We start from the raw sequence: 27546 nt of genomic DNA on the forward strand, positions 1-27546 counted from the left end.
GCAGGGGGACTGTAAGCATGGCTGATTAAAAGTCTGTATAGCAATAAAATATCCAAGACGCCCTCCTTTATCTCTAGAGCCAGTCAACTATCTTTCCTCACCCTGAGAAGACTGGAAGTTTACTCCTCTGGAGAAGCTGAATCAGAATGACTTCCATCTTGGGGACCTAAATTACAGTTGAGGGCAGAAATACCATATAGTTAAAAGGGTATTAAGTGAAAGTCTATATAATACGTGCTGGGTCCTAGTCCTCTTCCTCTACTAGGCTCTCGATATTGGCAGGCAAGTTTACATAATGCTCCCATCCCTCCTTCCCACCCAGGCAAAAGATTTATCCCTAGAGAAACTGAACACCCCAAGAGAAAAGACCTACAGATACTAAAAGAGTGTCGCCAGGATTCCTACCTGATTACCTCACAGTGAAGTCTATCAGTTGACAAGCCCTGCTCCTCTATACTAAGAGCATTCAGTAGCTTCTCACTACTTTGTTTGTAAATATAAATGGATCATCAGACATCTGTGGAAGAAAGAAACTTGAGTTTGGTGAAAATAGAGACAATAGAAAAAAGAAACTTCAAAATCTAATATCCTCAGAGATAGGAAAAAAATATTGCATATATAAAACAAGTGCAGATTCTTATACAAAAAAAAAAAGACATTCAGAGAATAAAGTGTTCTTGGAAATTACTGCAGTTAAAAATTTAACAGAAGTATTGAAAAATAAAGTATAGGAAATCTTTTAGAAACTGGAAAAAAAGGAACAGATATGAAAGCTAGGAGAGAAAAAGAAATAAATGAGAGATGATTCCAAGAGACTCAGCATCTGACTAATAGACTTCTGGAAGGAAAAAATATAAAAATAATATTAAAAAATGAAGAAAACTGACAAAAATTTCCCCAAACTGAAGGAAGTTTCCCACTTGAAAGAATCCATTGATTACTCAGCATAATAAATGAAAAAAGGTCCAGAACATTGGCATTAATTTTTAGAATAATGCAGAGAAAGACAAGATTCTATACCAAATTTCTCAATAGTAGCAAAAACTAGAAGATAATAAAACACAACCTTCAATTTCTTCTGAGGAAAAATAATTACCAACCAAGAATTCTAGATCCAGCTAAGCTATACAATAAGTGTGAAGATAGACGTAAGACATTTTTTGGAGGTATGAGGTCTCAAAAAATTACTGCCTTTGTTCTTTTTCTCAGTAAGCCATTGAAGGACATGTTTCTAAAAGATGAGTATAAACCAAAAAGAGGACAACATGTGACCCAACAAAAGGGGACTATAATCCAGAAAAGTAAAAAAATTTCCAAGATGATGTATAAGGGAAATTTCATGATGAATCTTTAGACAGGGAGCCTAGAGAATAACCAATTCAGACTAGTGAGGGATTATAAAGGGATCTAGGAAAGATAGCTTTAAAAAAAAGAAAAAGAAAAAGAAAAAAGAAAAGAGGAAAAATTGCAACAAATGAAAGCAATGAAGAGACACGATAGAATAACTAATGTATCTGAAGTTGTTTAGAGAATTATAATTCCTGGGTGAATCTGGGAATGACAAAACATGAAAAAATAAGTTGCAAAAGGCCAGAAAGTTTTGTGTTTTGTGTACTGTTATATGCCCCAAAGTTTAGAATGTACCAAGCATCTGGTGGGAAACTTTATAAATATTCGAGTGATTTAATAAATGAATGAGGCCATAGAAAATAAGGCATTTCTAAATTTTAAAGAAAACAAATTATTACATAAAAACTAAATCTAATAATCATATAATACGCAGCTCAGCTGTGTATAAAATATCTAAGGTCTTACTGTAAGCATATTGTGATATAGCAATATTGAGAGAACAGAAGGAAGGAAGTAGCATGTGTGCCACTATATATGTTAGAGAATGTGGGGGAGAGAAAGAGGGAGAAGAAAAGAAAAGGAATAATAGGGAGAGAAAAAGAGCCATAAGATGGTTATCTGTGTGAGGTAAACTATCCTTTTGTTAGCAGAAAGTCAACACTAATGCCTACATAAATCTATTATTCAGAAATATGGATATAAACATTAGAAGAAACAGATAAAAGAGGAAATACTTTAGGAAAGGAAAGGAGTTAAAATTTCTTGTTTCTGGAGTGGAAACTGGTAGGGGGGTTGAAATGGGGAGGAATTTGATGCGTATAGTTTGGGTGTTGTAACATAAAAAAGTTCTGGATGCTTTCCTCAGCTGCCTGGTAAGGCGCTCGGTCCTTCCAAGGAAGCTGAGGCCGCACTGGGAGCGAGGCCCTCACTTCATGCAGTGACTAGCACCGCACCCAGCAGTGCTTCCCCAGCACCGCCTGCACCATGGCCTCCATCTCAGAGCTCGCCTGAATCTCCTTGGCTCTCATCCTGCATGACAATGAGGTGATGGTCACAGAGGATAAAATCAATGCCCTCATTAAAGCAGCCAGTGTAAATGTTGAATCTTTCTGGCCGGGTTTGTTTGCAAGGCTCTGGCCAATGTCAGTATTGGAAGCTTCATCTGCAATGTAGGGGCTGGTGGACCTGCTCCAGCAGCTGGTACTGTACCAGCAGGAGGTCCAGTCCCCTCCACTGCTGCTGCCCCAGCTGAGGAGAAGAAAGTGGAAGTAAAGAAAGAAGAATCTGAGGAGTCCGATGACGATAGCGGCTTTGGTCTTTTGACTAAGCCTCTTTTGTAATATGTTCAATAAAAAGCTGAACTCTGGGAAAAAAAAGTTCTAGAGATTGGGTGGACAATATAGTGAACATATTTAGTACTACTAAACTGTCCACCAGAAAATGGTTGAGATGATAAATTTTATGTTATGCATTTTTACCACAATTAAAAAGAGAAATTATGGCAAAATTGTGCTAAAATTAGTATTGGGTTCTAGTTCTAAAAATGGCTTGAGTAGCTCCTATAGAAACAAACTATAAACTCTGGGAGGAAAAAAAAAAGGACTCTTGAGGCACTGAAGAGTGGTCAAAAGCAAGCAGAAACAAAATGAAGGTCAGTACTTGAAAGAAGACAGTATCATTGGGAGAGTTTCCAATTTTTTTATTTTTTTTTTTTTTTTTTAGTGGCCTTTAGCTGAAGGGCTTGCTTAAAATACCAGAGGGCAGAGTCTGGGTAGACTGAAGCAGTTGAAAAGGGTAAAATCCTGGAGAGGAGAGAGAGAAAGAATGAAAGACTCAAATTCTATGTAACAACCCTGACAGTTCTGGCTGACCTTGTACTGCATATGAACTGGGAAGATTCAAGCATCCCAAGTAAATTTAAAATAACTCAACAATAATTTTCACTGCTACTTATTCAAGAGAGATAGTTTGAAATTTGAGTTCACCCAAGTTAACTGCCTGCCAGCACAAAAAATTAACTTTGTTCTAGAGTCAACGTTATGTAACTGAATTCTAGAGTCATTCATAATTAAGAAACAATCCAAAATTACTAAACATACAAAGAAACAAGAAAACATAACCAATACTCAAGAGAAAAGTTGACCAATGGAGATGAACCCCCCAAGATGAACCAGGTGTTAGAACTAGCAGACAAGTATTTTCAAAAATACGCTTATAATGAATAAAACAGGAAATTTCAGCAGAGAAATATAAATTATAAGAAAGACCCAAAAGGAAATCCTAAAACTGAAAAACTCAATGTCTGAAATTTTTGAAAATCACTCTAAACAACATGAGAGTTGATGAACAAACTTGAGGATACAGAAATAGAAATTATTCAATATAAAAAATAAAGAAAAAATATTTTTAATTAGCAGAGTCAGGAACCTGTAGTGTAATTTCTAAAGGTCTAATATACAAGTAAATGTAGTCCCAAAAGAGCTGAGGAAAGAATAGGGAAAATATACATACAGCTAAAAAACAATAGCCAAAAGTTCTTCAAATTTCATGAAGAGAGAATTCTTGGACATAGCTTTGGGGGTGTAAATTGATTTAACATTTATGGAAAGCAACTTGTCAATGTAAATCAAGAATCTTAAAGTCATATACACTTTGAGCTAGCAGTCTACTTACAGGAATCTATACCAAGGACAAAGGTACAGATAAAGTAAATAATTTACATTACAGAAATGGTCTTCAAGGCATAATTTATAAAAATAAAATCCTGTATTATACAACAACAAGCTTATAGATAAATACTGAATCATAGATGTCATACTATAAATACCTGTTCAGTGAATTAATATATTTTTGTAAAATTTTAATGATATCAGATACAGTGAAAAAATCAAAAAGTAAAATTCTTTATAAGCATAATCTCTATTACTCAATATAGTATAATTATAAAAGAAAAATAGATAGGGGCTCAAAGGATTGTCTCTGAATGGAGGAATATAAATATTTTTTATTTTCTTTGTTACACTTTTCTATATAATTCAAAATTTTATAATGAGAATGTATTTATTTAAATATATGTGATCAGAAAACTGGATTCACCAATATGGAGCTATAAATATATACCAAATATATTATCTGTATCCTACATATTCTTGCCTTGACCCACCACTCAAGTTTACCTTGGTCCAGAGTTACTCCCATTCATATCCAGGTTGAGCTCTCGGGGCTTAGTAAGCTCTTTATCAGCAACCAGTTCTCTTGACTTAAAGACAGCTTGAGTTCTTAACCTGTAAAAATAAATTCAGAGAATTTCTAAACCTGTGGAACCTAAGAAACTGAATGGTAAGCATTGAAAGACCATTCTCTTCTGGCTAGACTCTCAGCAATTATTTTCAAATTAAAACTCAATATGTCAAAAATAAATGGGTACTTCCTAAATACACATAAACACAAATCAGTTTCACAAGAGTTTGAATTTTCTTTATTTATAAAAAACTGAGTTGGTTAGAATAGCATTTAAAAACTCAATATTGCAGATGCTTTAGGAGCACTTTGAATTTCCTCTCTAGAAATTTAAAGCTTCTCTCTATCCACTGCTAAGCAAGTATATTTTGATCACCAGAGTCTAAATAGAAGTTCTAGTAACACTAAGTATAACTGAACTTACCCAGCATATCCAAAGGTGGCACTAACTTCTCATACTGACAATTCAAAAAGCTGGGGCTACATGTCACTAACCAACATTTTATCTGGATCACAAAAATACCCCCAAAAGAAATGGAAGAAATTCTATCCATCAATGCTAACTTAATCCCATTCTCAACAGAGAAGGAAAAGCAATTGAACTTAGTATGTTCTTCTACCGGAAGTCTGGTTGGCAGTTATTCACTGGCACCAAATATATGACCCTTACTACCCATTCTCTCACTTTTTTAGAAATGTTCTAGTGTTCATTTTTAGAAATGAGACCCATAAAACTGTATTCTTTAACTATGAAACAAAAACCATGAAAAGGTAAAAAATCAATAAAAAACATATTGTTAAAACAGTATTATTATTTCCATCATTTTCAAAAGATATTATACAATTGCAAGTAAGCACAGTGATATACAAAGAGAAATATGTAGATTAATTACCCCCTAGGAACTTAGAGTTTAATAATAACATTTGATAGTGACACACCAGTAGGTAGGTAGGTAGGTGAACACAGAGAGCAGAGGTAGCTATATTTACATAAGAAAAAAACGGACAAATCAAAACTTGTAAAGAGATAAAGAAAATCACTATAGAATAATAAAGGGGTTAATTCATCAAGAGGTGATAATAACAGTAAATATGTATGCACTCCACATTGGAGTCCCTGAATACTAACAGATCTGAAGAGAGAATTAGAAAACAATATAATAATAGTAGGAGACTTCAATACCCACTTTTAATAATGAATAGATCATATAGATATTAAAGAAACATTGGACTTGAGCTATACTTTAGACCTAACAGACATATATAGGCATTCCATCCAGCAGGGACAGAATAAATATTCTTCTCAGGTATAAAAAGAATATTTTCCAGAGAGATCATGTTGGGTCAAAAAACAATTATTATAAATTTGAGAAGACAGAAATCATACCAAGTATTCTTTTCCAACCACAATGGTATCTAACTGGAAATCAATAACAGGAGGAAAACTGAAAAATTTTATAAATAAGTGCATATTAAACAGTGCACTCCTGGACAACCAATGAATCAAAGAATAAATCAAAAGGGAAACAAAAACAGACCTTGAAACAAATAAAAATAGAAATGCAACATACCAAAACTTATAGGATGCAGCAAAAGCAGTTCTAAGAGGAAGTTTAAAGCAATAAATGTCTACATTAAGAAAAAAGATAAAAAAGAAGGATCTCAAAAAAACTCTAATTTTACACTTTAAAAATCTAGAAAAAGAATAAACTATGCTCAAAGTTAGCAGAAAGAAAAATAACAATGATCAGAGCAGAAATAAATGGAATAGAAAACCAATAGAAAAGATCTAAGAGCTGGTTTTTTTGAAAAGATAAACAAAATAGACAAACTTTTAGCAAAACTAAGAAGAAAAGACTCAAATAAATAAAATCAGAAATAAAAGAGGACACAACTCAGAAATGCAAATTAAGACCACAATGAAATATCACTATGCACATATTCGAACAGTAAAATAAAAATTTGTGACAATACCAAATGCCAGCAAGGATGTGGAGAAATGATCTCTTATATATTGCTTGTGGGAAGGTATTATAAACTGATTATAAGCTAAATGTATACTGTGTTTCAGGAAACTCAATATACACTTAACATACGGTCTAGCAACCATACTCCTAGCTTTCATGTGTGGAAATGAAAACCTTAGTTCACACAAAACTGGTATAAGAATGTACATAGCAGCTCTATTTGTGACAAAATGGGAAACAACCATATTGTCCTTCAATAGATGAAAGCTTAAACAAATCATTCTCAAACCATATCATGGAATACTACTCAGCAATCAAAAGGTACTATGTATGCAACAACCTAGATGGCTCTTTAGTGCATTATACTGAGTGAAAAAAAAAAAATCAAAAGTTCATGTACTATATAATTCCATTTATATAACATTCTCAAAATGATAAAACTTTAGAAATAGATGACAGATTAGCAGTTTCCAGAAATTAGAAATGGTGGTGACAGAAGTGGGTGGGGCACCTCTAATGAGGTAGTACAAAGGAAATCTTGGTTCTGTATTTGGGTTGTGGTGGTGGTTACACAAATCTACATGCGATAAAATGACAGAACTATACACACATTGTACCAGTTTACTAGTTTTGATAGTGTATTATAGCTATGTAATAAGTAGCCATTGGGGAAAACTGGGTGACGGGTACATGGGCCCCCTCTGTATATTTTTGCAATGTCCTGTTAATCTATAATTATTTCAAAATAAAAAGTTTATAAAAATCTCTACAGAATATATATATATATGTGTGTGTGTGTGTGTGTGTGTGTGTACATTTTTGCAATTTATACATACATAAAACTTGCTCAAACACTGTGTTTCATAGCTCTCTCATCTAAGGTAGGATGATCAAGAGAACAATGAAGAATTTATTATTATTATGCAGCATTGTTTGAATAGACAAAGATGTTCAAATGAACATGATGCCTATTCTAAACTTATCTATTCTCTCCTGCTAGACTGTGCCTTCTTTAAAGACCACGTTTGATTCATTTTTCTATCCCAAGTACCTAGAACCATTTCTCACATATCATAGCCATTCAATAAATATTTGTTGAATGAAGTTCTCATGAGAGACTACACATTTATTGGAGAATCAGCATTTGGTGTCATAAAATTGAAGCAATATTTCAGACTTTGGTGACAATCTTGAAGAGGCTTCATTTTTACTTACTTAAAAAGCCTCCAGATTTCAACAATGAAGAATAGAACTATCTGATCATAGAGAAAGACCACTTTTGATTCCAAGAAGTCTAAGTACAGTAGTCCCTCTTCCCCTTATCCATGGCAGATACTTCCAAGACCCCCCAGTGGATGCCTAAAACCATGGCTAGTACTAAAACCTATATATATTATTTTTTTCCTATACATACATAACTTATCACTTGAAGGCAGCACTTTTGGCTTCTCTTTGGCATATCAAAATTGCCAGCATCACTACACTTGTGCTTTGTGGCCACTGCTAAGTAAAATTATTAAGGGTTATTTGAACATAAGCACTGTGATACTGTGAGAGTAGACTGGATAGCTGAGAAGGCTACTATGTGACTAATAACAGGGAGTATATACAGTGTGGATACACCAGAGGAATGGATGATTCACATCTGGAGTGGGAAGGAGTAAGATGGCGAAAGATTTCATCATACTACTAACAACAGTGTGCAATTTAAAACTTAGGAATTTTTTTTTCTGGAATTTTCCATTTGATATTGTTGGACTATGATTGACCGTAGGTAACTAAAACTGAGGAAAGTGGAACTGAAGATAAGTGAGAACTACTGTATTATACTTAAGGAAAAATGTGAAGATGGGACTTTAAAAAAACTTAGAATCTAAAAAATATTAGGCAGAATCAGTAATGAAAGACCATTAACTCAAAGGAAAAGAAAAAAAATACTAGTCCTAAGTGTGTCTGTATAGGATGTATGTGTCTAATAAGAATTTGTACAAAGTGGAAATGGTATGTCTGACCACGGAGGATGTGGCAGGGATGTGTGTGTGTGTGTGTGTGTGTGTGTGTGTAGATATATATATGTGTGTGTATACATGTATGAAATACATATGAAAACTTGAAATTTTTAAAAGATATAACTGGCATATTTTATTGTGCTTCAAATATAACTGATTTATTACTAATTTTGCTTGAAAAAATTAAGTCAGCAAATTTTACGACTCTGCATGTAAAATTATGCTAAACTATATAAGACCAAAATAGCAATTTAGCTTTTGAAACACTGTTCTTAGAGATGAATTGTTAAGGAAAGAACAGTTTAAGTGTGGTTAAGTCTATAAGAATTGGCTATTGAACAGGAAAAGGTTGAATTTAGAAAGAGCCCATCATTTATTGTATTTTATATTATGGTGGATAGACATAAATATGGAATAATGATAGCTAATCACACTTCTTTACAATCTAATTCCACATCCTGAAATCTCAAGCTTTTACTTAATGGATAATATTCTCTACAATGTAATGGTAATATCATCTAAAAATACTGTCTTTGGAATCCAGCAAAAATTACACTGGATTGCTAAGTAAATATTCTAAGCTAACATTTTAGAAGAAGGTAATCTTTCAAGTCTTCCAGAGATGACAGTGGAGTTTACTTAGTAGCCATAATTGGTATGTATCGTGAACAAGCCTAGATCACGAGGAACTTCTGTTCCCATACATTTTTATAGTAACAGCAGTTTATATTGTGTTCATTTTATACTGTGTTCTTCAAGCTACAGACATTGCTGAAAGAACAGGAAGGACTCACCAACTGTAATCTAGTCGAGACTGATGAAGCTGCTGCTGTTTTAGGAGAAGCTTTGTCTCCTGCTGGGCTAGCAGGTGCTGAAGGCGCTCCTTCTCGATTTCCAGCTCCATTTTTTGAAGCATAAGTTGCTGCCTTCTATCTTCTGAAAGTTGCTTTTTGAAATCAGTTTCACTAGGCTGCAGTACCCCTTGGCCATGCATCAGAGATGCCCAGGAAAGCCCACAATAACGGCATGATTCCGGATGTGTCTTGGAATATTGAGGTGCCACATCTGTAGGATGGCTAACATGAACATGATCTGCATTTTCAGAAGGTCTACGACCACAACACAGACTAGATGTAGTAGGCTTAAGGTGCTGGCATTCCCTCATCTTCATTTCCTCTGGTGGAACTTTCTCTGTAGGGACTGTATCTACTATTTTTTTCCCTGGGAATCCATAATTACATGTTCTGGTCTCTGATGTCACTCTCTCTAGGTTCTCTTTGGGATAATGAAGGGCTGCTGGTTTCAAAGAATTATTCCTGAACTCCACAAGAGATTCTGAAGCTGAGTCCTGGTTTGCAGACTTAGGCCTTTGCTTGGTTTGAGAGTAGGTTTGTGGTTTGGCTACACTCAAGTAGGAACCATCCAGTTCCATAGATGAAGACCGGAGAGTACTTTTCCTATTGGTTGCCTAAAAGGAACCACAAGATCACTTGTCAAATAAGAGCATAATGAAATGAGTTCTTTCGTTTGGCTTTTCAGAAATCAATTATATATTTTTACTGAAACAGAGCTGTTGTTTTGTCTTAAATAATAAATGATAGTATTTACACAGCTAAACAGACATGTGCCACAAAGCTAAATCTGTTTTCAAACAATCTAGATTTCAGTAATTCTGTAAGGATGAGAAAAAGAAAATGTTGTTACTTGTTGCTTAAGCAAGATTTCAGGAGTTTCCAATAATGAGTGTTACATAAAATCAACTTTGAGACAAGGCAAAAGCATTAAATGTTAATGTCTTAAAATGTTTAATTTTGAATTTCTAAGCCAAGAAATCCACTTAACCACCTTAAAAACTCTTTGAAATATCCTTTGATTGGCCATTACACAGCATGAGATTTGATGTAAAACATTTCACCTTATGCTAAATAGGATGTTAGTTAGCGCTAGAAATTTGATGAATTTTTATTAATATCTTTACAGCATAGAGATAAAACCAACCACTTTCAACAAAATAGGATTCTAAACAAAAGCAGTTATTTAAATACAAAACATATTTAATTTCAGCTATAAACATAAGCGATTTTTCAATTAAGCTGTTCAAATGATTATAGTCTAATAAAACTCAGGCAGAGGAAGCAGTTGCAAATCACCTTTGACAGGCCAATAGAGGAGCTTTCCTAGCATTTTTGCCTCAACCCTGTTCTACCAGGGAGAGCAAAACAGTCTAGATGAGTGATTCTCAAACTTTAACATGTATCAGAATCACCTGGAGGGCCTGTTAAATGTGAATTGCTTGGTTTCATCCCAAGAGTTTCCAATTCAGTAAGTCTACAGCAGAGTTGTAGAATCTGCATTTGTAACAAGTTGCTAGGTAATGCTGCTGCTTCTATGGGTCGACAATTTGAGAAGCACCAGTCTATATCATGGGATGTCTGACTCCTGTATCCCTCTTCTGGGGACTGTTTTGATTACATCAGTTTCACCCAAGTAATTCTGAGTAATTTCCTCATCTCAAGATCCTTAATCATATCTGTAAAGTCTCTTTTCATACAACGCCCTTTGTACCATATGACATTCACAGGTCCAGGAATTAAGACATGGACATATTTGGGGGGACCATTATTCAGTCTACAACTTCTATTCAGAGAAGAACTAATTCATAAAGAATTGAAATGTTTACTTATTCTAGAGACATAGAATAAATAATGGAGCTCTCTAGCAGAAGGGGAAAAAAATCCCATTAATTTACTCTGCAATAGTTGAAAATGATGAACTGACTGGTAAAAAAAAATTTCAACTAACAGAGATACATAGCAACACCGTTTCCTATCCTATGATGAAAGAGGGCTATTACAATGATTCTTAAGATTTTTGAGTTTCCAAAGTTATTATAAAGAAGGTCATTTAAAAGAGAATGAGCCACATCTGAAAAGACTTGGGCCTCTTCAAGAAGATGTGCAATCATGTACACTGAGCAGATGCCACTGAGCAGATTACAAGGTACAGAAAAGGAATTAGTCCTAGGGCGAAATTTATGATAAAGTACCTCATAAAAAAAATTAACCTTACAACTAAAGGGAAACTCAAGTCCACATTATTCTTCCCTACTCTGAACTTCCACAGCACTGTCAACACAAATACTTAACATTTGTCATCTGCTACTTTGTATAGTAAACATTTTATAAATTATTATACTTTAAAAATGACAGATACATTTTTGAAACGTCCAGGAACTTAAGTAAACTGTTTTATATCATATAGTTTAATACATATATTAACATAATGTTATTTTATATTCTCATTTTTGTTCCTTAACATTATTTACATATGTGCATTTTTAGGTATTGACATAGCCGACACTTACTTTAATGGTATTGATTGTTGAATTATTCACAAATGTCAGGTATTTGGAATATTTCTAAAATTTTATTGGTAGTTTTTGAGAGGTAGTGCAACTTAATGAGTTTGTACATGATTTGCTCATAGATAACACTGCTTTGCCAGTTGGCTGATGTGTGAGTGTGCATGTTGGCAAGCAGAATTCTAAGATGGTCCACAAGATACCCACCCTGTGTTATCTCCACTCCTTGAGTATGGGTAGGATTTGTGACTATAATGAGATATCGACCATGTGATTATGTTACATTATATGGCAAAAGGGATTTCCCAGATGTAACTAAGGCTCCTAATCAGCTGACTTTAAATTAATAAAAAGAAAGATTATCTTGTGTGCACAAGACCTAACCAGGTAAGCACTTCAAAAGAGGGTCTGTTGCCCTCCTCAGGGTGGCCTTGTAAAAATAAGCTAACATGTTATGGGAGGGCCACTGGAGAGGGTCATGGGGCAATGACCTCTTGAACAAAAGGCAGTTTCCAGCCTACAGCTAGCAAGAAAACGAGACACCTATCACATAGACGCAAGAAACTAAATTCTGCCAACAACCATGTGAGCTTGGAAGAGGACCTAGAGGTCCAGATTAGAATGTAGCCCAGCTGACACCTTGATTGTAGCCTTCTTAGAATCTGAGTAGAGGACCCAACAAGGCTATGCCAGACTTGTGACCCACAGAAACTGAATAATAAATGTGCATTGTTTTAAAATGCTAAGTTGTAGTAATTTGTTACACAGCAATAAAAAATATAGCATATTACTCAACTTGCCTGACACTCAGTTTCCTCATCAGTAAAATGGATTACAAACAGCATCTACCTCCAAATTGAATGTGGTGGTGAGACAGGCAGTTATTTCAAGGGTGCCAATTTATAAGGGTACTAATTCACCAGAATTAAAAACAAAAAAACAAAAAAACAAAAAAACAAAAAAAACCCTTTACATTTACCAAAGCCTCTTTCAAGGAAAACATGGGGCATGTGTAGGGGTGGAAAGGAGGTGAGGATGAGAAGGTCAAAGGGCATGTTCAGTTATAACAAATTACCTCTAAATTGTCTTCTAAAAAGAATGAGTTCAGTTATCTATCTTAATTTTGCTACAGTAAGGTTTGCAAGGTGGGCCAGAGTTGCATTGCTTAAGATAATGAAGGGATTCTTCATCTTCCTCCTTCACATGAAAGATGTCGATCTCACCCTTACATCTCACACTGCTTCTCAGGGTTGTTGTGAGGATAAGATAATTTATGTAAAGTGCTTTGGATAGTGGTTAATATAAAGTTAGTGTTAATAATGTTTCTTCTTCTTATTACTACTACTATTATTATCACTCTCCTGCCTCAATATTTTTTAAAATAATTTAAAAATGTTTCAATTACAGCTGACATATTCCATTGTATATGTGCACCACGTCTTCATTTATTGACAGACACTTAGGTGCTTCCATATCTTGCTTAGTGTAATAATGCTGCAATTAACATACAGATGCACATGTCCTTTTGAATTAACGTTTTGAATTTCTTCAGATAAATACCCAGAAGTGTAATTACTGGGTTCTTCTCTGTCTCGTAGATTGCTCGTCTCCATTTTGTTTGGTTCTTTTCTGGAGCTCTGTTGTTCTTTCATTTGGGATGTTTCTTTGTCTTTCCGTTTTGGCTGCCTCCCTGTTTGTTTCTATGTAACAGGTAGAGCCGCTGTGTCTCCCAATCTTAGTGGACTGGCCTTCTGTAGTAGGTGTCCTGTGGGGCCTAGTGGCTCAGTCTTCCTGGTCACCTGAGCCGGGTACTCCAAGTGGGTCCCTTGTGTGGGTTGTGTGTGTCTTCTTGTAATTAAGCCTCGATTGCTGTTGGCATGTCAATGGGAGGGACTGACCCTCAGATGGATCGGTTGTGAGCACTGGCTGTGACTACAGTGGAGAAGCTGTTGTGCAGGGGCTGACTGTACAGAGCAGGATGTGCTCTAGCAGGGCTCTAGTGCCTACCTAGTCTGCCCTTCAGGTTTGTTGTTTGTGGAGGTGGTTTGCGGAGTACTCCTGTGTTGTCTGAAGCTGGCCACTACGGGTGTTGGTTCTAGGACCTCTTGGGAGGGATTTTGATGCAGCCAAGGTCAGTAGCTGCCTGTGCACTGCTGCCTGTGCACAGTCATTTGGTATGAGCTACAAAGTGATCTGCAGATGGTTGCCAATTGTGCTGGACTTGGAGGTGCCTGAGAGAGGCTAAGCTGTGAAGTGAGGCCAGCTGCCACTAATGTTGGGTTTGGGACTGCTTAGCAAGAGGTATGGGGTACACTGAGACCAGATGCTACTAGTTTGGGGTTTGTGAACTTTTGAAAGATTTTAGGAAAACCTGCAGCATGAGTCAAGACAGGCCATTTGCATGGAAAAGCCATTGGTAGTTGCTTAGGTGGGCCCAAAGTTGGGTGATGTGGGGTCTCAGGAAATCACCAGGGCGGGGAAAATGGTGTTAGCCAGGATGATAGAGACTCAGATAAGGCACCTGCCTGCCTGTGCAGGCTGGATGGTGGGAGGTTTCAACAAAGGAACAATAGCTTTTGCCAGCAGCACTTCTGTCTGGGAGAAAACTGCTCTGCCCCAGTGCTTGCCCTGAAGTCAGACAATTCAGTCCCTCCCCATATGTCCCTGGAGCCTTTAGAGCTGTTGTCCCAGTGCTGGAGCTCAGAGTAAGTGATTCACCCATGAATAAATCTATGAATGGGTCCTTTAAAAGGAATGCCTGGGACTCCCTAGCAGCCTTCCACATCACTCAGTCACAATCTCCGCTGGTTTTCACAACTAAAAGTTATGAGGATTTCTCTTCCTGGCACTGGATCTGGGCTGGGGAGCCTGGGCTGGGACCCCTTGCTTCTCGGGGAAGATCTCTGTGCAGCTGAGATATCCATCCCAATTTTTAACCACCACATGTGGAAATGTTTCATGTTTCTATGTGATATTTACAAATATAACTTCTTTTATCTAAGGCTTAAACCAACAACAAACCCCAAACTGCTATAAAATTTTCAAACACCTAATTAGAAACCAATAGGTTTTTTAAAAATGGAGGTATTATTTCTATTTAATAAAATGCACAGATCTTAAGTATACAGCTTGATGAAGTATTACAATTTGCATATACCTGTGTAATCATCACCCAGATCAAGTTAAAGGACAGTTCCCTTTACTATATATTACCCCAGAAAGTTCCCTTGTGCCCTTTCTAATCTGTACCACATCCTCACATTTGCAGGGGTAACCATTATTCTGTTTCTATGACCATAGATTCCTTTTGCCCAGGATGAACTTCGTATAAATAAAATCATAAAGTAAGATACTCTTTTGTGGCTTGTTTCTTAAGCTCAATATAGTTTTTGAGCTTTTATGTTGTTGTGTATATCTATAGTCCATTCATTTTATGTTGTATTTTATTACATGAAAATAAGCAAAATTTGTTTATCTGTTCTCTTATTGGATTATATTGTTTTTAGTTTAGGAATATTATGAATGCTTCCACAAATACTCTCATACAAGTCTTTTTTTAGACACATGCACTTATTTCTCTTGGGCCCACGGTAGGCCTATGTTTGACTTTATTAGAAAGAGATAATAAGGTTTCCAAGGTGGTTTTTTTATTTTATATTCCCACTAACAAAGTAAAAGAGTCCCACATGCTTCATATTCACACTAACATTTGGTAGTGTAGGTCTTTTCATTTTTAGCCCATCTGTGTGGGGGGGGGGGCGGGGCGGGCAGTGTAAAATCTTATTTTGTGAAGTGCTTGTTGAAACCAATACCTTTGAATAATTCAAAATAATTTTTAAAGGACCAAAGATGAGAAATGAAAAACGAAGGTCAGGGAAGACAACTTTATGCAAATTATTTCTGATGAGAGAATTTGGCTCTCAATGGTCACCTTCACTGACCACTGAATGCAGAACACGCTCCCAGAAAACTCAGTTACTTGGCTGTTCTTAAGAGTTTACTACATACTATGCTAAATGTTTTATATAGTTGACCTATAATTCTAAACAACAACTCTGTAAAATGTTATTATAATTAACATTTTACAGATGAGAAAATGAAATTCAGTGAATCGACACAATTTTCCCAAGGTCACATCAACACTGTATGTGAGACATGGGAATATGTCTCTCTTCAAATCATTAGTCTTCCATTACTCCATGCTGTACATTAAAAAAAAATTCTTTAATATGAAATGCAATAAACATAGAAATGTAAACTAAACAAACATAATCAGTTCAGTGAATAATCACAAGGCAATTCTCATGTAACCATTACCCAAGAAACAGAACACTGCTTATACACAGAAGACCCTTAATGGCTCTGCACAAGACTACTCTACCTCTCTTCTCAAAGGGAATGAGCATCTTGACTTTTATAGGAATAACTTCTTTGCTTAATACTTCCCTGCTTCAATGTCCTCACTAGGGTTCAGGTTTACCTTTTTATTTTTAAGGTATAAATGGAATCATATGATATATATCCTTTTGTGTCTGCCTTCTTTCACCCAACATTATACGTGTGAAGTTCATATATGGTGCTGCACATGGCTGTAATTTTTTTTTTCACTTTCATAGCTATGCAGGAGGGGTTAGCAAAATTTTTCTGTAAATGGCCAGATAATAAACATTTTAAACTTTTCGGTCCATATGGTTTTTGCCATAACTACTCACTTCTGCTTTTGCAATGTGAAAGGAAGAGATACTACATAAATAAATGACTGTTACAGTAAAACTTTATTCATGTAAACTGAAATTTGAATTTCATTAATGTTCCCATTTCATGGAATATTCTTTTTTTCCGCAAACATTAATAGAGTTAAAGACAATTTCTTAGCTCATAAGTTGTACAAAACCATGCGGTGGGCTGGATTTGGCCTGCCAGTTTGCCAATCGACCTTGATGATTACATTCAGTGCCCTTCCAATTAAAGAATTCTATGAATATGCTAAGATATGCTCAAAACCCAATAAGCAAACTGAACAATATGACTTGCGATGTGCTAATCTATTTACATGTTTTCTGTGTGATGAGAATGAGTTGGAGTGCTGAATCAAAAATGAATAGGATGATATTCAGAAAAGCATGCAGAAGAATACAGCTAGGCAGGAAAAACAAATTATATAAAAGTTTAGACAGTAAAATCATCTATGGATAATAGATAAAGCTGAGTTCAAAATGGTAGCATATTAAGGTTTGTCTTATACAAAAGGTACCATAATCCTTGACTACATCTTCAGACTCTAAAAGTGACAGAAATGAAGCCAATAAAGTCTTTGACATGGTACACTATGGGGTTCACAGCACAAAAGAAAGATGAAGAGAAAATACAATCATTTTTGGTTTATCGCAGAATTAGAATATAATGTCTCTTGGATAAATAGAGGCCAATGACAGGATTTATAAACAAACAAACAAAAAAACACCAAGGAGGAATGTTTAAGGTTTTAGAAAGTGTGAGAGAGAGTTTAAACACAATGAAGAATTTTCTGATAGTGAGAGCAAATTTCTGAGTCAGAAGGTTTCCTAAATCTTTAAGATAACTTTTTAAAATACGTCATATTTTTAAGAAGACCTCATAGAAAATAAAGATGTCGATAAACATATATGGTTAGGATCTTGTATACTTATATGCACATATACACGCAGGGGTGTAAGCATATATGTGAACACGCAAAATCAAATACTATTCCTTTGGTAATCCAGAGTTTTTCCATGTTCTCACATGTTAAGAATAAAAACTGTAGTACTGCTTCATGATATTTTATAAATTTCTGCAAATCATTTTTATAGGCCTGGCCAATCTCTGCTTTAGAGCCATAAGGAAAGACATGGACTAAACTGCAGTTATTATTTCTTGCAACGGGCTGTTATCTCCTTTGCATGATGAGGAAGTGATTACTTATAACGTACTTATGAGTTGTTAACCACAGGTTTAGTCAATAGTAGCAATAGGTCTTATAGGTATTCATTTCTCTGATGGCAAATAGTAATTTACTATCCTGGCAAGCACCCTATTAACAATCTTCATATGCCCACTGATAGCCTCATAAGAATGAAAATCTCAATTTTGTAATTTCAAAATTTCCCCGTGCTCTACATTTTATTGACAAGTCAGAAATTCAAGACCTATATAAATATTTCTAAATCTAAATTACTGTATAGGAGGTAGGTCATTGCATTACCCAGAACATTTGGGGTTAATGTGAAATAAGGCACAGAACGGCATGCTGCATTTTTAAAGTCAGGCTTACATGAACCAGTTGTCAAGCTGAAAGAAGCTCTGTAATGCAACAGCTGCACTGTATGGTTTGCCAAAGTCTCAACCCAAATAAATGTTCATTCTCCCCAGTGCAATTAACTCTCCTATACTGGCAGATTTTGCTAGAAGATCATCAAGGTAGATTACCTTTCAGTGTTATGAACTAAATACTTACAGGTGTTATATCATCAGTTATAACTTACAAACTTTTGCATTTACTAAGAGATCTAGGCAAATGAATCATCTATTTTATGAATTATTTATAAGAAATTCACAGCATGCTCCTGGAGTCATCCATGGCCTTTTCTAGGTCATATGACACCAATTAGAGCTAAATTTTAAATTATTCAATAACCTGAACTCTCTTGTCATTTAACATATAGATATCAATGCAGTAAACAAGTTAAATCTAATGGACCCTAGAGGTTTAAGCTTCTTCACTGCTCAGCAGCTGAAGCCCTAGGCCATCAAATGGAAAAGAAAAATAACAGAATGTAGCAAACGCATTTGCAAAGCTCTGATAACTTATTCTAGTTCCCATAGGGATTGTAGCACAATTTAGGAATATTAAATCTAAAAGACATTAAAGTCAATAATTATGAGACTTAAAAGAATACAGGCACACAATAAAGTATAAATGACAGAATTCTAGCAACAGATACTACCAAATGTAATATCAACTCTTAGGATATGTACATCACGGGCCTGTCAAAATTTTTAACAGTAACTACCAGACTCAAATAAAGGCTAAACCTCGTATTCTTTAATCATTACTACGTTTCCTGAAAGTTGGAATCTGTTGAGTTGCTTTAAAAATGAATAGAAAGCACAGAATAATTGACAGTATACTTGAGTTTAGGTCCAAAGACCTTGATTAGAATTCCGGTACTGTTACTTAGTTCTGTTATTTTTGGCAAGTCATTTTACATCTCTTAGGCAGTTTAGCTATTACTAAAACAGGGGGTTAGGTTTGATGATCTCTATAGTTTATGCTGTCTTTAAGAGCTGAAAAACCCAAGGATCAGGTTGTACCCCAAGGAAATGAGAGAAAAGAAAAGGGTTAAATGAGAAATTATACCAGTCAGGAAATGTTCAGCTATCAACTAATAGAGCTACTACAAAATTACTGAATGCCCTTTGGTTCAATTTCCCCTAGAAAATTCTGTGATTGACAACACTACTGCCTCATGTGACTCGCGTGCTGAAGAACTTAAATCAGCATCTTAATTTATCTGGTTGCTAAATCTGAAAGATATACAAATGAAGAATGAATAAGACAGATGTATACTAGGGGTTAGTCCTAAATATTTTGAAGGAATTTAAATACTTATGATGAGATGGGACAACCATTCACCACAGAAAGCTGGCCACTCTTAGAGAGCTAGCCCTTCTGTGGGGTCTCAAGATTCATCAGAACTCTTAGTCATTTAAAACACCGTTTATTAGCCAGTTTAGTTTTCATTTAGATTTCAAAAGATTTCATTTAGAAATTAATAAAAAATGAAATGAGTGGTGCAATTTCCTAGTTCTCACATGCCCTTAACTCCTTTTTCTACCTTTCAAAATTCTACTCATGGCTTCAAATCTGGCAGAATACCACTTCCTTCCATTATCGTTTTCCCCATTACTTCAGCACAGATTAGCTGTGCCTTCCCCAGGAGTACTCTGTTCATTCCTTTTTTGTATTTATTTCTTCCTGTTCCATCACAGTTAAGTGTTAGCTGTTTCACATCTCTATGTTTCTTTGTGATGTGTAAGTATTTACATTTCTCCTTTTGAAAACTGCACTCTTTCAGGGTAGAGACCTCAAAAGGTATCATTATTTTTTTTTTCATTTCTGTACCACAATAAGAAATAGTAGGTGCTCAATAAATGGTTTTTGCATACTATTTGGCTCCTCTCCAGTATATTGTATGGAACTTTGGGAAAGGGGCAATGTTTCCTTCAACTTCATATTTCAAGGACACTGGTCTTCATAAATAAAAGATATTTAAATTAATGAGTATCTGTTGAATAAGCCAATAGGGAGGAAGCAGAAGTAGCAACAGCTAAGTGGCCTAACTTGTATCCCAAGGAACCTGATGGTAACTTATTTTAAAATGTATTTTACTTTTTGCAGAATTCATTTACTTTTTCTATAGATACCTTTTCTCAGAGTGTTTAAAGGTTGGTTTAAAAAAGTCTATAAATGCAGGAAAAATTCCAACTATGTTTTTTATTGCACAGAAGCAATAAGAAATAGGGATCCAGATGCCTATTTAGTTTGGACCTATGAAACAGTAAATTAAAAGGGCACCTTTTGCTTTTGAGATTAGAATTTAAAATTAAAGCAGAACATATTATTTTATAAAATGTTTCATGAAAGGTTTTAAAACAAGAAATTAAACTGAAATACTACAAAACATATGTGCTGTATCAACCTGAATTAGGGATAGGCACACAGACAGGTTGTAAGACATTATATTATATCTGAATGAAAAGCAACTGCCTTAAGATTCCTATGAGTTATTAAATAAAAATTAGCCTTAACATAATTGATTCATATCGTAAATAAGACTGACATATTCTGAGATAAAGAACATTAGGTTCAGAAGAATGATTTATGGAAATTCTAGACAATCGGGGCTTTCAAAACTTTCAACTGTGTTTTTTCCTCCAAATTCTTTTTCCATTAATGGTGTCATCCAATGTGTAAAAAGATACTCCCAAAGAAATACAGTCCAAGAACTATTAAAAAAACTTAAACTTGTTTCCCTTCTGTTCTCTGATTTTGGGTGTTGTTCTCGTGCTAAACGTGAGAAGAAAAGGTTAAGGTGACAGACATTTTGGGAGTAATGATTAATTTTTTAAAGTCATTAAATGGAAAACACATAGAATTTAACAAATCCTCTGTAGCTCAACGACAATTTTGTATATTTGTCTAAAAATAGAAGGGAAGAGGATATATAAACAAAGTACTATAAAAAATACATTCACTATTAACCTCTATTTACTCAAAGGTATAGGTTGCCACCTTAGGGTGGGCAGGCAGGATGGAGATCTGGAAGTATCTGCCAAATACAAAGCTTGATAAGTCATAGTCCCAATCTTTATGGCCCTCAAATTTTGGCTAAGGAGGAAAACATTTTATGTGATAAGGTCTATTAAGAATATTATGTGCAAAACAATTGAGGAGCATTAATGAGATTAGTTTTGCCTTTAGTGGGGGTAGGGATGGGAAGAAGTTGAGAAATTTTCATAGTAGAGGAGAAATTCTAACTGAATTATGGAAGACAGATTAGTGTGTGTTAATGATAAAGATATGTGTAAGAATGTGTAGCATGTGAAGGGTAAGACATTTCAGGCAAAGGGGGAAATAGGAATAGAGCAGTGATTATTAAAATATATGTATGGTAAACCAAGTAGTCCAAAGCATCATGGACAGGTTAATAAAGAATGGACGAAGCTAAAATGTTAGGTAGGTGCCATAGTATAAATGGTGCCATGTTAAAAAAGTTTCACTATAATTTTTTATGCCCACCTAATACAGGAAATGGCCATTGAGCCAAATGGTGGGCAGCTGAAAGGAAATGAAATAATCAAAGGCAAGATAATCTACTCAGTGTTTGAAGAAATTCAGGTATGGTAATGATAAAAACTGGAGAAAAATTCTGAAAAATATACCATCACTAGCTTTATTTTGGACAAAAAGTTAAAAGAATGAATGTTCTGAGCCTATTAAATTGCTTTAAAAGCTCTTCTTTCATTCCTAGCAATACACTATTGCCAGAAGATTTCTCTAATATGAGTGTTAATAAAACAGAAAAAGAGTTTAAATATATATTATCACCTGTGAGTATCATCATCACCACTGCAAACAATCCTGCCTAGGTTACCAAAGAAGGAGCAAACTTACGTATCATATTAAAAACTCTGTTTTAATCACTTGTATGCACGTTTTCAATGGTTTTTATAATTATTTGTTTCCTATATTGCATCTATTCAGATTATGTTTACTGTAGTATAATTTATGCCTGTTGAAACTATTACTTATTAAAAATTTATGTCATTTATTTAATTTTTAATGAATTTCACAAAAGTTTTAGTTGTTAGAGATGGACCAAAAAACTCCAAATCAAACCTGGTCCTTTACCACAGTTTAGTTTAGGAAGACTTGACCTTAATTATTTAGAATCAGATCAATCTATTATAACACTATTTTGAAAAGGTAGATTTGTTCTAACATGACTTACATATTAGGGAATAATCTGAACATACTGCAAATTTCGTATTTGCTTATGCACAGTTCTTTTTGTGAAACACACTACATGAACAAATAAAACTACACTCAGCTGAACTAGACCATGTGAAATTTACAAAATGCACACATGCAAACATCTGAAACCACCACCAGTGATCTTAGTTCCCTATATGTGTAACATTATAAAGTTATGTTTTGCTATCTTTTCATGTTGTAAACTTTTTTCAGTATAAGAAAATGCTCAACTAACATCCCCCAAATGCCCATGAATCCTGGTTCAAGAACATCAAGCAGTATATGCAAAAGGAAAGTTTCAAGTATTGAGGAGAAGCTTAAAAGAATAAAGTACTTTGAAAAAAACGAGAGTATGTGCCATCTCCTGAGCAACAAACATAAAGAAATCCTCACTGAGAACCATCAGAGACAATCTACAAAAACAAAAACAAAAACGTCTATGGCTAATGTAACTTCAAGTGTTGTGAATAAGAACATTAAGAACACAGGCTAATGGTGGAAAATTCCCTCAGTTTCTGTATGCCTGGAAAGGTCTTTACCTAATGGATAACTTTGCTGGATATACCGTTCTTGGCTGGTAATTTCGCTCTTTAAATAGTTTGAATATTTGATTCCACTTCCTCCTAGCTTGTAGGATTTCTGCTAAAAATTCTGATGATAATCTAATGTTATTTCCAACAACATGGATGGATCCTGAGATAATCACACAAAGTGAAATAAGTCAGAAAAAGTTGAGAACCATATGATTTCACTCATATGTGAGATATTAAACTGAAAGCCACAAATGAACAAGACAAACAAAAACTCAAAGACACAAAGAACAGTTTAGTGGTTACCAAAAGAAAAGAGGAGAGAGGACGTTGATAGATAAGGGTAAAGGGGATCAAACATATGGTGACAAAAGGGGATTTGACTTTGGGTGGTGAAGACACAATGCAATATACATATGATGTATTACTGACTTGTACAATTGAAACCTATATAATTTTATTAACCAATGTCAGCTCAATAAGTTTAATTAAAAAAAAAGAACACAACCTAAGAACATAAGAACATTACCTAAAGAAATAAAACAAATGAAAAGATTGGTTTAGCATTTGAAGACCAAACAGCAAATAACTGAGAATAACCTTTTCATAAAGAGAAAGCACTATTTATATACGATGACCTTAAATGTAAACCACCAAATCCTGTAGAAGTGGCTGCTTTTTATGCTAGTTATGGCTGGCTTAGTGCTTTCAAACATCACTTTAGCTGTTGTGCAAAGCTGTGAGTGTAAATGAGAAGTAACAAAAGAATTTCTAGCAGTGATAGAGAAATTAATTGAAGAAAGCTACACATTAGATTAAATCTTTAATTTTGATGAAACAGATCTCTATTATAATGATATGCCTCAAAAGACATATATCTCAAATGCAGTAATACGTGCCCAAGGATTTAAGGCCAAAAGATTACTTCACTGGATATTTAGCGCCAACTCCTGACCTAGGTCCATAAGCCACACCCTTTCACATTATAACTTTCCTTCTTGTTGGTGTAACTCTACTTCTGCCACTTCACAACAATTTACAGGCTGCAACACATATGTAACACCCAATTCAACAAGCAAATTTCAGGTCTGTTTTAAGGTGAAGTGCCATATTTATTGTATTATCTATGTATATTTAACATGTGTAAAACTGCTTTTTATTAGGTTCCTATTTTTTTTTTTTTTAAGTATAGCTTGACTTTTTGAGTGTTATATTCCTGATCCGTTTTTTCCCATAAACCCTGTGTTTTTTACTGTGTGGTTTTCCACAGCATGTTTTTTTTTTTTTTTTTAATATACATATGTCACATGATAGAAATGAGTGTATTCTCTTCTACCACTTTCCTGTCAACTCCAAATCCCGATAGAGGAAGTGGAACAATGAATAAGATCCATAGTTAGTGTCCATAAAACGTATCTGCATTCTCCATAATTCTAGGGACTAGGCTATAGATTTTAAAGTTGAAAAGATATACTTTGTAAGTGAGGAACCAATATGTCTGAGAATTACCCCAAACCGCAAGAAGTGAATGCTAAATGGAGCTTTAAATGAAGTTAGGAAGCAAAATGCTTGAAGTGTCTATGACTTATGAAATTAAAGGTCAAAACTATTACCCTTGATGTTTCACTTCTGAGAGGTCTTGAAATATGCTACTTGCTTTGTATTTTAAGAGCTTCTCCTTATACAGTTAAGCTTATGGAATCAACGAAGGTGACATTTACCTACCACAGGTAGCTTAATTTTAAAAAAATTTACAATACTACTAGCTTAGAAAACAGCAACATCAACAAAGCTCTCTAAAATATATCTCCTGTTTGCTATTATGTAGTAAAATAATGTACTTAGTAAATATACGTAATTTGGGTTCAAACTAAAGATTCAGGTACATATCGTAGAACTTAAAGAATTCAGGATGACATCTTTAAAATAACTCATTTAAGCATTTACAAATGTATATAAGCCAATCATGTTTAGTATTTAATTCTTGTCTAGCAACCTAAATGTCACCAACAATGAATATTCCTTTCATGTCTTTTTAATGCAGTATTTTTCAACCTCAGGCTCCTCTGTGAATAAAGAAGTTAAATAATTTGGAACTCTAGTAGCCTAAAGACAAGCAAGCACCAAATTCTCTCCTAGAAGCCATTTCTGCATGTTCAATGTATGTAATATATATTATGCACATTTTTATAACATTCTCTTAGTGCTCTCATAATTTATTCAGATTATAAGTAAGAGGTATAAAATGAAAGATCTGGCTACTGAAATCGTATAGTAGCACTGGTTTACATCATAAAGTGCTTACTTAATATGCTTATATACTTACTTAAGGAAAACTGCAAACTAATCACAATATAAATCAGTGGTACAGTATACCAAGAAAAAAATCTTGTAAAGAAATAAATGCATATTAAAAGTCATATGTATTTAGATACTGCATTATAGTTAATTTCACATTTATTTTTAAATTCCAGAAAATTGTATTATTCACAGGAATTAGCTTTTATTCTATTAATGATCTAGAGATGGAAGGATAGAAATATGGGCATGTAAAAGCATACAATAATATATATAAATACATACATGGCACACATACCTGCATACATTAGTTTTAATCTAAATTTCTTTCCTAATATGTGGACTTCAAACCCATAGAATTACATAGCACACAAATGGGGTTGGGCTTAAAGGCACTGTGATCCTTCTAGAAAAATAATAGAAGACAAAAGATTATCCTTTCCAGAAGACATAATCATTTAAGAAATCCTATTCCCAACAAAAGGCACTTACTTGTATAATTTTAAATGCCTCGCTCATTACAATAAAAAAATCCTATAAATATAAAATGGACAAAATATATTTTGAAAGAATCAAATATATTTGTTGAAGTTCAACTTTATTAAACCACATTGTAGTTTTAAGAAAAATAACCATATTGTAGTTTCAGCAAACTAACTTGCTTTGAAAATGTTACTTTAGTGATATAATAATGTCTTTTCCCCTTTTGTTTTATACTAAATGTACTGGGTTTTGATTGCTTTACTTACATAAAATCCTGGGGAAAACATCTAGCTCCGATGTAGGAAAATAATCAAAAGCAGAAAACCTAAGGGTGGGAATTCTGGAATTGCAGAGTAAGGAGCTCAATAAATCCTCTCCCTAAAAACAATGAGAAAATTATACTGAATTGTGAAAAATAACTATTTCAGAACTGTGGGAATTGAACAAAAACATAACAAACTAAGAAGGATTTATTTAAACTGAATCATGGGTAAGAATAGAAAAAGGTTGTTGAAGCTGTGCTCCCATGCCAGTTCCCTGCTCGATAGGAAAGCAGATTTACAATGGTGGGATGAGTCCTGAAAACTAGCAGTATAACTAGAGGATTCTGACTTGATTTGCAGTGAAGTATGGAAAATTGCCACACTCCTCAGAGTTGTAGATACAATAGTGACATTTGTGGCAATGAGAATAACCAATGTCGCATCTAGTCTGAGGCTGCAATCCTGGTGCATGATTGGTAGAACAGTTAGACACTTCACAAGGAGACTGGGAAATGAGACAGCAGCAAAGAGCCTTGATAAACTCCCTGTATGCTGCATAGTATGGAAGGTAGTATGCTGTGTGCATACTCAGCAGAGACTAGACAGGGCCTTAACTATTTAGCTATCTGTGTCTGAATGTGAGATCTTGCATGCTGGTAGAGAAGACATGAGAAAGCGTGGCAGAGAGTAAAGGCATTTCCCAACTCACAAACAGATCCAATGGCAAAGGGTGGAATCCACAGTGACTCAAGGTACTGGAGTACAACATAGCACCAATCATTAGCAGTTTGCTAATTAAGTTATATTGATGAGGACTTTCCTCATGAAGCTAAACTTAAAAAGAAAACAATAAGAAAAAATAAGAGGTTGAGTAGAGACATCAATGGACATACATTGCAGGGGAGACAAATTCTATAAAATTAAACCATGTAAGTCACTAAAGAAACAAACAGATAAAGAGACAGCAACAAAAATAATCTTCAAGAGAAGGGATCAGATAGCTTGAGTTACTACATTATATAAAATGTCCAGTTTTCTATAAAAATTATAAGAATTGCGAAAAAGAAAAGGGTGACCCATGTTAAGAAAAATCAATCAACTGTGTCTGAGGGAGCCCAAATATTAAATTAACAAAGGTTCCAAAGGAGCTATTATAAATGTTAAAAGATCTAAAGAAAAACATGTTTAAAGAATTAAAGAAAAGTGTGATATTGACGACAAATGGAGAATCTCAATAAAGAGATTAATATATATATATTAATCTCAATAAAGAGTATGTTTAAGTATATGTGTGTGTTTATAAACAACCAAATGGAAATACTGGGATTGAAAAGTACAATATATAAAATTTAAAAATTTGGTAGAGGGGCTCTTTGGTAGATATGAAATAGCAGAAGAATCAGTAAACCTAAAAATCAATAGATTATCTAATCTGAAGAGCAGAAAATAAATAAACAAGGGATGAAGAAACATTAACAATCTCAGAAACC

General features: G+C 34.5%; 1 protein-coding gene and 1 pseudogene across 5 annotated transcripts in view; one reads left to right on the plus strand and one right to left on the minus strand.

Annotated features, from left to right (window-relative positions):
* Nucleotides 1–27546, minus strand: part of KIAA1328 (KIAA1328 ortholog) — a 228696-nt gene that overhangs the window by 74993 nt on the left and 126157 nt on the right. For all 5 annotated transcript variants that reach the window (XM_025038649.1, XM_025038648.1, XM_025038652.1 and 2 more), the window contains 2 exons: nucleotides 9361–10034; nucleotides 4527–4634 (listed from right to left, as the gene is read on the minus strand). In XM_025038649.1, coding sequence (XP_024894417.1) covers nucleotides 4527–4634; nucleotides 9361–10034 — 782 coding nt within the window. The remainder of the gene's footprint in view (nucleotides 1–4526; nucleotides 4635–9360; nucleotides 10035–27546) is intronic.
* On the plus strand, nucleotides 2335–2699 carry LOC102892378 (annotated as a pseudogene).

The sequence above is a fragment of the Pteropus alecto genome, unplaced genomic scaffold, assembly GCF_000325575.1.
Source record: "Pteropus alecto unplaced genomic scaffold, ASM32557v1 scaffold146, whole genome shotgun sequence".
Lineage (NCBI taxonomy): Eukaryota > Metazoa > Chordata > Mammalia > Chiroptera > Pteropodidae > Pteropus > Pteropus alecto.